General features: G+C 37.6%; 1 protein-coding gene across 3 annotated transcripts in view; it reads right to left on the bottom strand.

Moving 5' to 3' along the window:
- CNOT2 (CCR4-NOT transcription complex subunit 2) overlaps nt 1–16,718 on the bottom strand; it is a 126,101-nt gene that overhangs the window by 40,711 nt on the left and 68,672 nt on the right. For 2 of the 3 annotated variants that reach the window (XM_068969828.1, XM_068969830.1), the window contains exon 3: nt 626–748. In XM_068969828.1, coding sequence (XP_068825929.1) covers nt 626–748 — 123 coding nt within the window. Of the gene's footprint in view, nt 1–625; nt 749–16,107; nt 16,166–16,718 lie in introns of all 3 variants that reach the window. The other variant, XM_068969831.1, reaches the window with a different exon arrangement.

Consider the following 16,718-nt stretch of genomic DNA (forward strand, 5'->3'; position numbering starts at 1 on the left):
TTTATTTTAAAATACTTTATCAGCTTGCTAATTATGGCTTGGCTGTGTTCTAAATCCTTTCATTACAAATGAGATTACTGAACTAATAACCTTCCAAAGCATTTAATTCATACTTCTTTAATACACAATCTTCCATGTTGTGAATACAGTTCAATATTTTTCTACTGCAGCATCCCTACAGCTAACAGAGAAGAGGTGTCTTCCTATCTGAGGTCTAGGACTATAACCAGAATAGTACAAAGCAAAGAAAGTTTCACTGAAGCCTGCCATTAAAGCTTTAAATCTGTACAAATCAGCTTTCTGTTCTTTATAAAAGTAGTATTTTAATAGGAAAACTTATTTCATAAATTTTAAAAATCAATGATCTAGAAGTAATATCACATTTACCTCATGTCTTAAATACTTCCTAGCACAGTATTACCATATCCCAACTTGAAATCATACAACATTTTGTTTCCAATTAGAATGTTAGAAAGTTCATCATTTTGGTATCCTAAGGGCCTACCACTGCGCCTAAAACAGAGTCACTCAACCAAAGATGGTACTCTGCAGTTCATATACTGCTTTTGAGGAATCAGAAAGAAACAGACATACACTGTAAATACAGCTTAACCGGTTAACTTACATCTTTTTCTGACCGATGTGGAAACATAGAAGACTGGCTGTAGTACATGTTTTCGTCATGGTAGTCACTGTCGACCCCCTCTACAAACTTCTTTCTTGAAGCACCAAACATGCTGTTTGTCACCTAAACAAAAATATTACTTTTATCAAGAATAATATTTTGGAAAATGTCAAGCTTTACCTTACTCCTATGTAAAAAACATAAAATGGAGGGAGTACTGCTAAGATAAAGAAACAGGTCAACTAAGGATTAAGGGGACAGGTGAGAAACTCGCAACAATGTAGTAGTAAATGTTTATTTGCAGGTCCTGAAAGTAAGAGGAGAAACTTAAACTCTGGTGTATGCAAAGATTCCAATTCCTTTACAAGAAAAAACATCACTATTCTTGAAAAATGGCAACCCAAAATATTTTCCATACAAAGATTTTTTAAAACATATTTGGGTTTAACTATTCAAAATTTTCACATGTATCTTCACTATTATTCAATATGAATAATTATTATTCAGTATGAATAATCCTTAAGTATCTGAGGATTCTTATATCCAGGAGTGTCTCTGACATCACTATATCTACTTTCTAAACTAGCTGTTTTCCAAAGTGTATCATCTTCACTAATAAGCTAAGTTTTTGAGATAAAGCACTTTTTGAGCCCATGAATAGCATACTGGAAATTTTATCTCAAGTCACAAGCTTTCATTCATGTTAACAGTAAGATAAACTTTTCATTCATCATCCTGGTGTAAATTTAAGATCTTCAGTAAATAACCTGCTTACTCTTGTGTTTTAAGTCTTTATCACATCCAACACTAGTAATTTTGAGCACTCATCATTGTAACTGCTAAATTTCTGCTAACTTTTCCCCCCAACATGACCTCTATGAAACTTCCAAAACTGACAGGTTATTTACTTCAGGTCAATGTGTCTATCCCTAGTAGTACACTTTGTAATTCAAAGTCAACTGAAATGTCATGACAGGAGAGATTTATATATAAAGACTTGAGAACATACAGTAACTACATGCTTTCACAAAAAAATTGGGGGAAAAATTCATCAAATTTGACATCCATCTGGTACATTATGAATAAGTGTATTCTTTTGCCACTCTAAGTAAGAATAAACAATTTCTTCTCATTTCAAAATAAAGACTGTAGTTACTACCATTTACCAGTAGATATGATAAACTGGTAAGACTGCAGGCTTTAAAGGCCAAATGTGATATGCAAGTCTGTTGAAATCACCCAAGCTATTTAATAATCACTTAATATCTCAAGTTCCATGTTAAATCTGTACGAAACTGAGATGCTACATATTTGTGTTTTCTCTCCCTCAGGCAAACACCCAGGGAGTCTGGGCAAATTTGGTATTGATGGAAGAGAAACATTTTTGTCTTCCTCTGTCTAGGCATTTTATATGTTTAGTTTTGCTTTCAAAAAAGTAAAACCTCTCAGGTTAGGTTCAGTTCAGTCGCTCAGTCAGTCCGACTCTGGAACCCCATGGACTGCAGCATGCCATCACCGACTCCCGGATCTTGCTCAAACTCATGTCCATCAACTAGGTGACGCCATCCAACCATCTCATCCTCTGTCATCCCCTTCTCTTCCCGCCTTCAATCTTTCCCAACATCAGGGTCTTTTCCAGTGAGTCAGATCTTCACATCAGGTGGCCAAAGTAGCGGAGCTTCAGCTTCAGCATCAGTCCTTCCAATGAATGAATATTCAGGATTGATCTCCTTTAGGATTGACTGGTTTGATCTCCTTGTAGTTCAAGGGACTCTCAAGTGTCTTCTCCAACACTACAGTTAAAAAGCATCAATTCTTCAGCACTCAGCCATGTTTATGGTCCAACTCTCACATCCATACATGACAACTAGAAACACCATAGCTTTGACTAGATGGACCTTTGTTGGTAAAGTAACGTCTCTGCTTTTTAATATGCTGTCTAGGTTGGTCAGAGCTTTTCTTCCAAGAAGCAAGCAACTTTTAATTTCTTGGCTGCAGTCACTGTCTGCAGTGAATTTGAAGGCCAAGAAAATTAAGTCTTTCGCTATTTCCACTGTTTCCCCATCTAGCTGCCATGAAGTGGCAGGACTTGATGCCATGATGTTTTTTGAATGTTGAGTTTTAAACCAGCTTTTTCACTCTCTACTTTCACTTTCATCAGGAGGCTCTTTAGTTCCTCTTTGCTTTCTGCCATAAGGATGGTGTCACCTGCCTATCTGAGGTTATTGATATTTCTCCCAGCAATCTTGATTCCAGCTTGTCCTTCTTCCACCCTGGCATTTCACATGATGTACTCTACATATAAGTTAAATAAGCAGGGTGACAATATACAGCCTTGACATACTCCTTTTACAATTTGGAACCAGTCTATTGTAGAAAGAAGTTTTTTATTCTGTACAATTAATTTCAGAATTCTAAGAGTCTATTAGTTGGTTTTTATGATAAATGTTATATCAGAATTGTCAAAAGAAGAGTTCACTTTGCTCCATTTGAATTAACTCATGTATGTAAAATTGAGAAGAGATATCCTGGTACTCTCCTGAAATTTTTTTGAATTCTGTAAGTTCCATGCCATTTTCCTGTGATTTTCCTTTTCTAGAATTATAACTCAGTAGCAATTATGATTTAAAGGGAATTAAATGTATCTTTAAGTTTTTTTTACAACAAACCTTTTAAATCTCATGTGTAAAGAGCCTTAATTTGCAGACAATAAAGTATTTTTTTCCACTGTCACTTTGCTGAAACAAAACTTATTTTAAAAAAATCTTTTTCCTTTTAGGGACTACTTAGACAGTTGGTGGATAGGTGTATGGGATTCTAGCCCCTAAAATTACAGTCAGAGTTACAGAATAGCTTCAGGACCATCACCAATCTGCAAGCACATCTGAAGTTGGACTGGCTATGTTTCAAGGGCTCAGGAGCTGTGGTTACCAATGGCTACAGCATCGAACAATGCAGTGCTAGATACGGAGTCAGGAAAGAAATTAAGTGGATTCCACAGCTAGTGGCCATGGCACTCAGCTTGAGAGGATCTGGGGTTAGGGTTAGGGTTGCCCAAAGAAGATTACGTATGTTCTAACAAATTAATCAGGCACTCTATCAGATCTAGTCTCGTAAATCCATTTCTCACGTCCACTGTATAATCATAAGGGATTTGATTTAGGTCATACCTGAATCGTCTAGTGGTTCCCTACTTTCTTCAATTTAAGTCTAAATTTGGCAATAAGGAGTTCATGAGCTGAGCCACAGTCAGCTCCTGGTCTTATTTTTGCTGACTGTATAAAATGTCTCCATTTTGGGCTGCAAAGAATATAATCAATCTGATTTTGGTGTTGACCATCTGGTGATGTCCATGTGTAGAGTCTTCCCTTGTATTGTTGGAAGAGGGTGTTTGCTATGACCAGTGTGTTCTCTTGGCAAAATTCCATTAGCCTTTGCCCTGCTTCATTCCATACTCAAAGGCCAAATTTGCCTGTAACCCCAGGTGTTTCTTGACTTCCTACTTTTGCACTCCAGTCCCCTATAATGAAAAGGACATCTTTTCTGGGTGTTAGTTCTAAAAGGTCTTGTAGGTCATCATAGAACCGTTCAACTTCAGTTTCTTCAGCGTTACTGGTTGGGGCATAGGATTGGATTACAGTAATACTGAATGGTTTGCCTTGGAAACGAACAGAGATCATTCTGCTGTTTTTGACTGTATCCAAGTACTGCATTTCGGACTCTCTTGTTGACATGATGGCTACTCCATTTCTTCTAAGGGATTCCTGCCCACAGTAGTAGATATAATGGTCATCTGAGTTAAATTCACCCATTCCAGTCCATTTTAGTTCGCTGATGCCTAGAACGTTGACGTTCACTCTTGCCATCTCCTGTCTGACCATTTCCAGTTTGCCTTGATTCATGGAACTAACATTCCAGGTTCCTATGCAATATTGCTCTTTACAGCATTGGACCTTGCTTCTATCACCAGTCATATCCATAACTGGGTATTGTTTTTTCTTTGGCTCCATCCCTTCATTCTTTCTGGAGTGATTTCTCCACTGATCTCCAGTAGCATATTGGGCACTTACCGACCTGGGGAGTTCCTCTTTCAGTATCCTATCATTTTGCCTTTTCATATTGTTCATGGGATTCTCGAGGCAAGAATACTTAAGTGGTTTGCCATTCCCTTCTCCAGTGGACCACATTAGGTCAGACCTCTTCACCATGACCTGTCCGTCTTGGGTGGCCCCACATGGCATGGCTTAGTTTCACTGAGTTAGACAAGGCTGTGGTCCATGTGATCAGATTGTCTAGTTTTCAGTATCAGATCATGAACTCCTTATTGGCAAATTTAGACTTAAATTGAAGATAGTGGGGAAAACCACTAGACTTTTCAGGTATGACCTAAATCAAATCCCTTATGATTACACAGTGGAAGTGAGAAATCGATTTAAGGGACTAGATCTGATACACAGAGTGCCTGATGAACCATGGACAGAGGTTCATGACAATGTACAGGAGACAGGGATCAAGACCATACCCATGAAAAAGAAATGCAAAAATAGCAAAATGGCTGTCTGAGGAAGGCTTAAACAAATAGCTGTGAAAAGAAGAGAAGCGAAAAGCAAAGGAGGAAAGGAAAGATAGAAGCATCTGAATACAGAGTTACAAAGAATAGCAAGGAGAGATTAAGGAAGCCTTCCTTAGCAACCAATGAAAAGAAATAGAAGAAAACAACAGAATGGGAAAGACTAGAGATCTCTTCAAGAAAACTAGAGATACCAAGGGAACATTTCATGCAAAGATGGGCTCGATAAAGGACAGAAATGGTATGGACCTAACAGAAGCAAAATATATTAAGAAGGTGGCAAGAATACACAGAAGAACTGTACAAAAAAGATCTTTATGACCCAGATAATCCCGATGGTGTGATCACTAGAGCCAGACGTCCTAGAATGTAAAGTCAAGTAGGTCTTAGAAAGCATCACTACAAACAAAGCTAGTGAAGGTGATGGAATTCCAGTGGAGCTATTTCAAATCCTAGAAGATGATGCTGTGGAAGTGCTGCACTCAATATGCCAGCAAATTTGGAAAACTCAGCAGTGGCCACAGGACTGGAAAAGGTCCGTTTTCATTCCAATCCCAAAAAAAGGCAACGCCAAAGAATGCTCAAACTACCGCACAATTGCACTCATCTCACATGCTAGTAATGTAATGCTCAAAATTCTCCAAGCCAGGCTTCAGTAATACGTGTACCATGAACTTCCAGATGTTCAAGCTGGTTTTAGAAAAGGCAGAGGAACCAGAGATCAAATTGCCAATATCCACTGGATTATCAAAAAAGCAAGAGAGTTGCAGAAAAACATCTATTTCTGCTTTATTGACTATGCCAAAGCCTTTGACAGTGTGGATCACAAGAAATGGTGGAAAATTCTGAAAGAGATGGTAGTACCAGACCACCTGACCTGCCTCTTGAGAAACCTGTATGCAGGTCAGGAAGCAATAGTTAGAACTGGACATGGGACAACAGACTGGTTCCAAATAGGAAAAGCAGTACATCAAGGCTGTATATTGTCACCCTGCTTATTTAACTTCTATGCAGAGTACATCATGAGAAACACTGGGCTGGAAGAGGCACAAGCTGGACTCAAGATTGCTGGGAGAAACATCAATAACCTCAGATACACAGATGACACCACCCTTATGGCAGAAAGTGAAGAGAGGCTAAAAAGCTTCTTGATGAAAGTGAAAGAGGAGAGTGAAAAAGTTGGCTTAAAGCTCACCATTCAGAAAACTACGATCATGGCATCTGGTCCATCACTTCATGGCAAATAGATGGGGAACAGTGGAAACAGTGTCAGACTTTATTTTTGGGGGCTCCAAAATCACTGCAGATGGTGACTGCAGCCATAAAATTAAAAGATGCTTACTCCTTGGAAGGAAACTTATTACCAACCTAGACAGCATATTCTAAAGCAGAGACATTACTTTGCCAACAAAGGTCTATCTAGTCAGAGCTACGGTTTTTCCAGTAGTCATGTATGGATGTGAGAGTTGGACTGTGAAGAAAGCTGAGCGCTGAAGAATTGATGCTTTTGAACTGCGGTGTTGGAGAAGACTCTTGAGAGTCCCTTGGACTGCAAGGAGATCCAACCAGTCCATTCTAAAGGAGATCAGTCCTGGGTGTTCATTGGAAGGACTGATGCTGAAACTGAAAATCCAATACTCTGGCCACCTTATGCGAAGAGTTGACTCACTGGAAAAGGCTCTGATGCTGGGAGGGATTGGGGGCAGGAGGAGAAGGGGATGACAGAGGATGAGATGGCTGGATGGCATCATCAACTCAATGGACATGAGTTTAAGCGAACTACGGGAGTTGGTGATGGACAGGGAGGCCTGGCGTGCTGCAATTCATGGGGTCGCAAAGAGTCAGACCCGACTGAGCAACTGAACTGAACTGAACAAATTAATAGTTCCTTTAAAAATATCTTTCTATATTTTACACCTAAAGAGATTTATAGCCTAAAAACATACAACAAAGCAGAAGTTGTCTTCAGACTTTAGTTCATATTTAGCTGAGTAGCTTTTGCTCAGACTTTAACAGGAAGTAATAAGGTCACCTAATTAAGCTATCCGGCCTGTACCCTGAAAATGTTTGTTCATGTCCTTCCCGAAATAATAAACCCAATCATCTTTATCATTATTTTATCAACTATAATACTAGGAACTATCATTGTTATAATTTGCTCCCATTGACTACTCATGTGAATTAGATTTAAAACCCAGGTTCAGTTCCTGGTCGGGGAACTAAAATCTTACAAGCCACACAGTATGGCTTTAAAAAAAAAAAAAAAGAAGAGGATTTGGGGGGCAGTTTAAGAGTGACATAATTTGGCATATTTTCTGTAAGTATACATTCAATATGACTGCAGCTAAGCTGTAAGGAATGGACAAGAGGGGACAAGAGTGGAAACAGGGAAACAGGTGTGAGAGACGACGGTGGCTCAGCATACAGTGGTATGGTAGAAGTGATGAAGAGGTATATAAAGGGTATATTTTGAGAGAGTTCTAACACTAATGAATATAAGAATGGACGGATATGAAAGGGTAAGATATTCACATTACCCCCTGGAAGAGAATAAGGAAGAATAAAAGGAACCTAGAAATCTACTTTTTATCAAAGGGGATATGTTAACACTAGGCCAAAATATGTTAAAATTACTGGGTATACCATATATATTGAAGTCAACTCAGTAAACAGAAATTTTAAAAACTAATTTAAAAACAAAATCACGCTTCACTCTACATTACATATAAAATTTGTTCAAATATTTGGTACATATAATTTTCAGGTTTTTTCAAGAAAATATACAGAGGGTTTACACCCATTTTAACTGACCACCTTCTTTCTCAACTCTCATACCAGATCTATTAACAAAGGAGAAGCAAAAGTTGAGATTTCACCGAGAAAAATACACGCAATACATATGTACCAAAGGCAAGGTTTCTAAAGCCTTTTTGAACACAGATCTAAAACAGGTAACTAAGACATTTTTTATTTGCTTTGAGTTCATAAGCACTAATCAGAATATATATATATACACACATACATACATATATATATATAAATATATATAACATAAGCTAGCATACACTAATTCTATCGGCCTGACTTCCCCCACTGCAAAAAAAAAAAAACAACGAGAGGTGACCTCAAAATGTAGTAGAGAGGAATTAAACTGAGAAGCAGAACAGAAGCACTAAGTTGGCTGGATCTTCCCAGTAAACATCTTCATTACTTAATTAGGACTAGCCATGAATTCCTAAGGTCTAACATTCCTAACATCTAAATATAATATTTCAAAGCCAAATTCAATAAGTCAAAATAATCACAGAAGAATTCACAAAAACTCAAACGTGAGATAATCTTAACCAACAAACAACTTCAAAGACTGGTAAAGTGGCCCCTGATCCAGGTGGGATGAATGGTAATTACAAAAGGGAAGGAATAAGAGAAAAGGCTGGAGCTTTTTAAACGGTCACAGAAACAACACTAGGACAAATACAAGTGAAACTTTAAAAATTTAGATAGATAAGAAACAGTAAAAAACAGACCATATCCAAGGCAGGACAGATGATACTTAATCTTGCACAGTTTTCTTTCACCAAGACCTCTGGAAGGAACTTTTACTCTAAAATCCTTTACTGTCTATGATGCTGGAAATGTTGGCTCAGGCATGGAATCCTATTCCCAGGGAATAGAAACACAATCCATGGCAGAGTGGTCCTTTTCCTGAGAGCAAACAAATGTAGTTTGATTTTGAAATCTATCTCCCAAGGTTCCAGCATCATATTTTAAACTGCTGCTAGGACATTTCAATCTGAGGAGAAGCACATTTTAATCAACTTAATCAGTAATATTTAAAACTGACTTTCCAAGTTGTTCTCTCCTTCTTTGTTCTGCATATCATCACGTTCTATCCATTCTTCACATGGTTTTCATGTTTTTTTGCCATTCTTCCTTTCATCATCTTAGTTTAAGATCTGGACTAATTTTTTTTAAGGCCCCTGACTGATCTCTCTTTACATTTCAATGAACATGCTAAGGGTTTACTATATGAATTATGCCAAAAATTGTGCTAATGAACACAAAAACTGAGTAACAGCTCCAAGTCTTGAACAAGCTTACAGTCTAGCTAGGAAAAAAACCTGTAAACAAAAAATTGTTCTATGAATATCTGTATAGATGTTTTGGGAACACAAATAAGGAAATATCTAACTTTAACTGAGGGAAACAGACTGAAAGATATTATTATAAAGTACTATGTGAACATATATTAAAATTTGTTAATTTTTTTTTATTACAAAAAAAAACCACAAAGTGTGTGGGATGGGTGATGCAGCAAACTCTGGCATCAGAGACAGCATGGATAAGTGCTTGGAAATGAGAGAAAGCCCAAGAAACAAAAAACTTTTAATATAGTCAACAAGGGGAAAGACTGGAAGGACAATGATAGGTGGTAAAGAAAAGTAGGTTAAATTCCATTGCCAGGTTAAGAGGGTATGCATAAAGACAGGAAAATCAGGTATAAAAATCTAGGTGAAGACTTCCCTCAACCAATATTTCACTATGATGTTACATTCATAACCACTACACTGAATTTGTTACTTTCTTACTCTCATATCGCTTTTTAATTTTCCCTAAAGGATACAGTCCATTCTAAAGGAGATCAGCCCTGGGTGTTCTTTGGAAGGACTGATGCTAAAGCTGAAACTCCAGTACTTTGGCCACCTCATGAAGCGTTGACTCACTGGAAAAGACACTGATGCTGGGAGGGATTGAGGGCAGGAGGAGAAGGGGACGACAGAGGATGAGATGGCTGGATGGCATCACTGATTCGATGGATGTGAGTGTGAGTGAACTCCGGGAGTTGGTGATGGACAGGGAGGCTTGGCATGCTGTGATTCATGGGGTCGCAAAGAGTCGGACACGAGTGAGCGACTGAACTGAACTGAACTAAATAGATCATGACCTTAACACATAATTTTGCTATAGTAATTATCTCAAAATTCAACACAAACCTTATGCCTCAGCTTAATTTGGTTCTTCTTTGCTTTCTGCCATTAGAGCAGTATCATCCGCATATCTGTGTTGATGTTTCTCCCACCTATCTTGATTTCAGCTTGTAATTCATCCAGCCCAGCACTTCTCATGATGTGCTCAGGATATAGGTTAAACAAACAGGGTGACAGCAGACAGCCCCATTGTATTCCTTTCTCAATCTTGAACCAATCAGTTGTTCCATACAGGGTTCTAACTGTTGCTTCTTGACCTGCACACAGGTTTCTCAGGAGATAGGTAAGATGGTCTGGTATTCCCATTTAAGAGCTTCCCACAGTTTGTCAGGATCCACACAAAGGCTCTAGCAAAAGAAACACAGATAGATGTTTTTCTGAAATTCCCTTGCTTTCTCTATAATCCAGTGAATGTTGGCAAATCGATCTTTGGTTCCTCTTCCTTTTCTACACCCAGCTTGGACATCTGGAAGTTCTTGGTTTGCATAACGCTAAAGCCTAGCATGAAAGATTTTATGCATGGTTTTACTAGCATGGGAGATGAGTGCAACTGTCCAATGGTTATCATATTCTTTGGTACTACTTTTCTAGGGGATTGGGATGAGGATTGACCATTTTCAATCCTGTGGCCACTGCTGGGTCTTCTAGATTTGCTGACATAATGAAAGAAAAAACCTTGATGGCATCATCCTTCAGGGATCTGAATAGTTCTGGAATTTCGTCACACCCACTAGTTTTACTAGTAGCAATGCTTCTTAAGGCCCTCCAGAATGTCTGACTCTGGGTGACTAACCATGAAGATCTTTTATATACAGGTCTTCTGTGTGTTCTTTCCATCTCTTGATCACTTCAGCGTCTATTAGTTCTCTACCATTTTTATCCTTTACTGTGCCCATCTTTGGGCGGAATATTCCCTTGATGTTTCCAATTTTCCTTAAGAGCTCTCCAGTCTCTTCCCTTTTGTTGTTTTCTTCTATTATTAGCACTGTTCATTGACGAAGGCCTTCTTGTCTCTTCTGGCTATTTTTTGGAACTCTGCGTTTCACTGGATGTACCTTTACCCCTTTCCCTTGCTTTTTGCTTCTCTTTGTTCTTCTGCTATTTGTAAAGCCTCCTCTGATAACCACTTTGCCTTCTTGCTTTTCTTTTTCTTTGGGATGGTTCCACCTCTGGACCTTTGCATAAGATGATACCTCTGCTCAGAATGCTCTTTCTCCCATTCTTTGAAACTCTCACACCAAATCAGGACCCTTGGATTACAGTCACTGAAAATACTTTATCATAACTATAATTACATAACTTTTATTGACCACCTACTATATGCCAGGGAATATATTCTAAATGCTTTAAAATGTATTTATATAATCTTCATAGTTAAAACTAAGATCATGGCATCTGGTCCCATCACTTCATGCAAATAGATAGGGAAACAGTATCACACTTTATTTTGGGGGGCTCCAAAATCACTGCAGATGGTGACTGCAGCCAGGAAATTAAAAGACACTTACTCCTTGGAAGGAAAGTTGTGACCAACCTAGACAGCATATTCAAAAGCAGAGACACTACTTTGCCAACAAAGGTCCGTCTGGTCAAGGCTATGGTTTTTCCAGTGGTCATGTATGGATGTGAGAGTTGGACTATAAAGAAAGCTGAGAGTCGAAGAATTGATGCTTTTGAACTGTGGTGTTGGAGAAGACTCTTGCGAGTCCCTTGGACTGCAAGGAAATCCAACCAGTCCATTCTGAAGGAGATCAGCCCTGGGATTTCTTTGAAGGGAATGATGCTGAAGCTGAAACTCCAGTACTTTGGCCACCTCATGTGAAGAGTTGACTCACTGGAAAAGACCCTGATGCTGAGAGGGATTAGAGGCAGGAGGAGAAGGAGACGACCCAGGATGAGATGGCTGGATGGCATCACCGACTCGATGGACATGAGTTTGCGTGAACTCCGGGAGTTGGTGATGGACAGGGAGGCCTGGCATGCTGTGATTCATGGGGTCACTAAGAGTCGGACACGAATGAGTGACTGAACTGAACTGAACTATGTAACATGTATGTAATCCTCATGTATTCACTTATTTAGTCTTCATTTTTAGATGAGAAAACTGAGAACTGCAGAAGTTGGGTAATTTGCCCAAGGTCATATATCTGATGCGTCCAAGGTTTTATATATGGTAAGTGCCAAAGAAGGGCCATGAACCCATACAATTTGCTAGAGTCCCCGATTTTAACCATGATAGTATACTGACTCTCAGACATACAACTCATAATTTAATGTGTGTATTCTCCCAAAACGATAAGCTTCATTATGGGAGAAGCAGTAAAGGGCAAAAGAGGGTGAGGGACTTTCTTTGTAGTAAACAATGGTAGAGGGTGCCACATCAAATATGTGTGCAAGTGAAAAAGATCCCTTCAGTAGAAGAATGAGAATGAACTGACTAGAGGTATGCGAAACAAAAGCTAGTCTCTATCAGACTGATCTTATCTCTTTTAGAGAAAGAGACAATTTTAGAATAAAATTATGCTTAAGAGAACATTACTACACCAATTAAAAAGTAATTATTGTTTCATATTCCAAATTAATATTTTTACTTACTTTCAAAATATAATGAACATAATTGAATCATTCAAGGAATTAAAATGGTTATTATAAAACTATACTTTTATTATAAGCTACTGAAATAGACACTGTAGCATTAAACAAGTAGAATACATTTACCAACTAGGTTAAAATAAGAACAAAAACCTAACGGCAACATTTTCTTGGGGATTCCATTTCTAAAGTAGCTAGAAGTTTTTACTATTAACATGCTGATACCTGTGACGCATCACAAAATTAACTATTTAACAATATTAAAGCATGAAGACTTTTTATAGTCAACAAATTTTCACCTTTAGCAATAGAGTCTGTACTCACCTTATATTATAAAGGATAAAGAGAGCCAAGTATAGGTAGTGGGTGTGAGTAACAAGACTGTTTTTTACTCCTGTTTCCCTAATGAAGACTTTACTAATTCATTCTGATTGCTGAACATAAAATTTGACTTCTAGCCTATTTGGCCCTCCCAATTTCATATTCACTATCAGAAAACATTTCACACACATGTATATGCACTGAAGTTTTTTGTTATCTATAAAGTAGGCAGGAAATTAATTTTAAAAAACACAGTCAATTGCAATTAACATTTATCTGCCTTTACCAAGATGTAGTAAACCAAACTGAAACCAATCACAAGAAGCTAAGATATCTGAAATCTACTTATCTTCAACACTGGCCATCAGGAAAAGTTGATAGATCAAATCCATTAAGACACTGCCCAAATTCTATGAAACAAGACTACTGTGCACCTATATCAAATATATACTACCACCTAGAAATATTTATAACCCAAGGAACTTCCTGTTTAGTGGTATTTTTTGGTAATAGGATTCTGAGCTACCAATCCTACTTCACAACTGTAATAAATAATACTAATTTTCATTCCTAGAAAACACTAAAAAAAAACCTGAAATGGGATTAAATAAAAGGAGAGAGAGGCATTAACATTGGGAAAAAAAATCTAGCTTCTCAAAGAACAAAGAATTTAATATCTGGAAGTCTTCAAGAAAAAACAAATGATCTTTCCTTCTATTAAAAAAATAAACTACTCTCAAAGTCCTACTAGCTCTAGAACACTGTGGCTTGATACTATAATATAAATGTATAATGAATAGTTTAATAATCTGCCTTGGATGGATCCAAGAAAAGTGAAGATTTAGATAAATTTTAAATTGATAATTTCTAAAATCATCAACTTAAATTGGTAAGGAAATAAAAGCAATTCACTTCACAGTTTTAGTAAATGCAAAAGGCCTGATAAATGAGCAATAAAAGCCTTAATGAATTCTGAAAAGGCAGCACAGGAAACTCTGGATGGAAACGTGATTCAGCAGAAAACCAGAGACTTATACGAGCATATCCACAATCATTATCTTGGAGAGTAGTTAAATATTCTGGCACAAGATTTTTTACAGGGGTTACAGGACTCCTTTGTAAGAGGTGCCATCCCCCACAAAACAGGGTAGCTCACATTTCATAGAAAGACAGAGAGGGCATCAAGGGGAGATGAAAACACATCACTCTTCCTAATCCAACACCTGTTACTGAAATCTGGTATCTGAAGCTGCCTTACTGAGATGACATTCCCATGTCTGGTATGTACAGCATACCTTAAGATGTGCCCCTCCCCCAAACCTACTAATTCTGTAAAGTATTACCAAAAAGTCTATAAATGCTCCTATCAGTCTGACTTTGATCTAGGGAGGATATGTTGTGCATGCTTCAACTTGAAGCAAAATAGATTTTGTGGTTTTCCAAAATCTTAGTCACTTGTATCAATCGCCTCATACAGATTCAAACTTTAACCATCAACATATAAGCTCTAAAAGATAACTGTATCATCCTAAAATTAAAACTCGTCAATTACTCAAAAAGTGCTAACAAATCATATATTATATTAACTAAAGAACCAATTATAACTGGTATGCCTTACCAGCAATAAGATTTGAGAACTCACAAAATATGGACTAAAATTAAAATAAGCATTATTTTATCCTTGAATACAACTGGAAGAACATGTAACAGTAAGCCTGTTAAGTTCTGAATATAAAACAAATATGAAGGAAAATTTTCAAATGAAGGTGGAGATCTTAAACCAATGTTTAACATGGGGTCAGAGGTAGGGAGCTCTAATAAACGGGAGAGGAAGGGAATTCAAAAGATACTGGACATATGGTCTGCTTTGCTGGGAGATATGGATGTCTATAAGCCTCCTAGTAGATTTAAGAAACCCTGGAACTTGAGATAAACTGTTGAGGATTCTGTGACCCTGCTCTGAGATGCGAAATGCCAAATACCTGGTGCTCCAACCTTTTTAAACCTGACATACTTTCTTTGAAGAAATGTTAGCAATCACAGGCCAAATTAATTCTATTTTTCCTGGGTATAATTTTGCACATCTAAGTATGGATAAAGAATTTAGAAATCACATGAATAAAAATCACGTGGTATAGATATGAAAGAACTAAAGAACAATTTTTGAAGGCTTTCTGAGAAGCAAAAACCTAAAATGATAATAAAGTGCAGACCCAGGGCTATACTGCCACAGAACTATTTCTAAAAAGTATGCATTAAGAAAAAAACCTGCATTGTTAGATCATGATTTTAGATATAAGAAAGGCAAGTAGAAAATGCCAAGAGTGTTGGCATTTTACACACACACAAAATTTGGTGAACTTGCTACTCAAGTATTGGCTAAACTTAGTGTACTGAGTATTGTGCTGCTTCTATACTTATTTTTATTAACCTCAAACCTAGAGATGGGTAGAAAAGTTTCAGTCTTCCTGTCTAGATTTCAAGGAAAAAGATGTTTCAAGTTTCTATTCCTGCAAATTTTAAAAATATATAGCTACCTGACTAGAACTTTGGGAAAGGGAAGGACAGCATGTCTACAGCTACCAGAAGGAAACTAAAATTTGCCTCCTTCTGATACCAAGCTAAACATGGCAAAATTTTAACTCTATGTATGTATGCTTTCCCTGACTTCTCTTAGCTTCTTTTCTGAAAACCAGTTTTGGTCCTGCAATACTTTGTGGAGAATATGAAGTTTAAAACAATCTAACACCCTTCCTTTGTATTATAATATTTTTGATTTATTCAGTTTAAGGTTGTCCCTCTTTCACATCCAATAAGAAAAAAATTATTTCTTAGAACACATTAGGATTTTGTTTAATAATTAATGAGGTAATGTTATGAAAAATAATTTTAAGAAGCATCATATTTTTAAACTAACAAAATGACTCACTGGTAAAATGGCCCAACATCCACCCTTAAAATACTGATGACACTACCGTTTTTTCCCCCAGCCTTTCCCACCACATACTTACCTGTGCAACTTCTTTCAACATTTGCTACTCTGGGGATTGGAAAGCTCAGAGCTGGAGGCTGAAGTGAAGAAGGAAAGGTTGGAGGGTGAGCCATGGCACCAGCCCCACACTAGGAGCTCCCCTGAGACACTACAGCAGGGTTGACACCATAGCTCTGAAGTTCAAACTCCAGCAAACGATAAGAAAGGAGTCCAACCAGAACATGATAAACGATGGGATTCTTCTGCTCTTTGAAAAATAAGGAAATCATGCTATAAAGATCTGAATGTCCAGTTTCAACATTATGACTCCCTGTTCACATCTTTATTATTCCCCAACCCCCGATTCACCTCTCAGACTGATTCAAAGTGCTCATCAAAACAGAGGGTGGGAGGCGAAGTCCTACAAACTTGTACACAGAAAATGAGGATAGGGCTTACCTGGCCAGCATAAAAACGTCCAAGACAATACGTTAAAATACTCTGCCTATCTGCCCCTTGGATATTTTCTTGCTCTCCTAAGCGTTCAACATTTAAGGCTCTCAAACACATTACTACTAACATCATCAACCAGCAAAATGACAGCCAGGCTACTTAGATGTATTTAAATTCCTAAAAGTAGACTGCTGCTAC

The sequence above is a fragment of the Capricornis sumatraensis genome, chromosome 4, assembly GCF_032405125.1.
Source record: "Capricornis sumatraensis isolate serow.1 chromosome 4, serow.2, whole genome shotgun sequence".
NCBI lineage: Eukaryota > Metazoa > Chordata > Mammalia > Artiodactyla > Bovidae > Capricornis > Capricornis sumatraensis.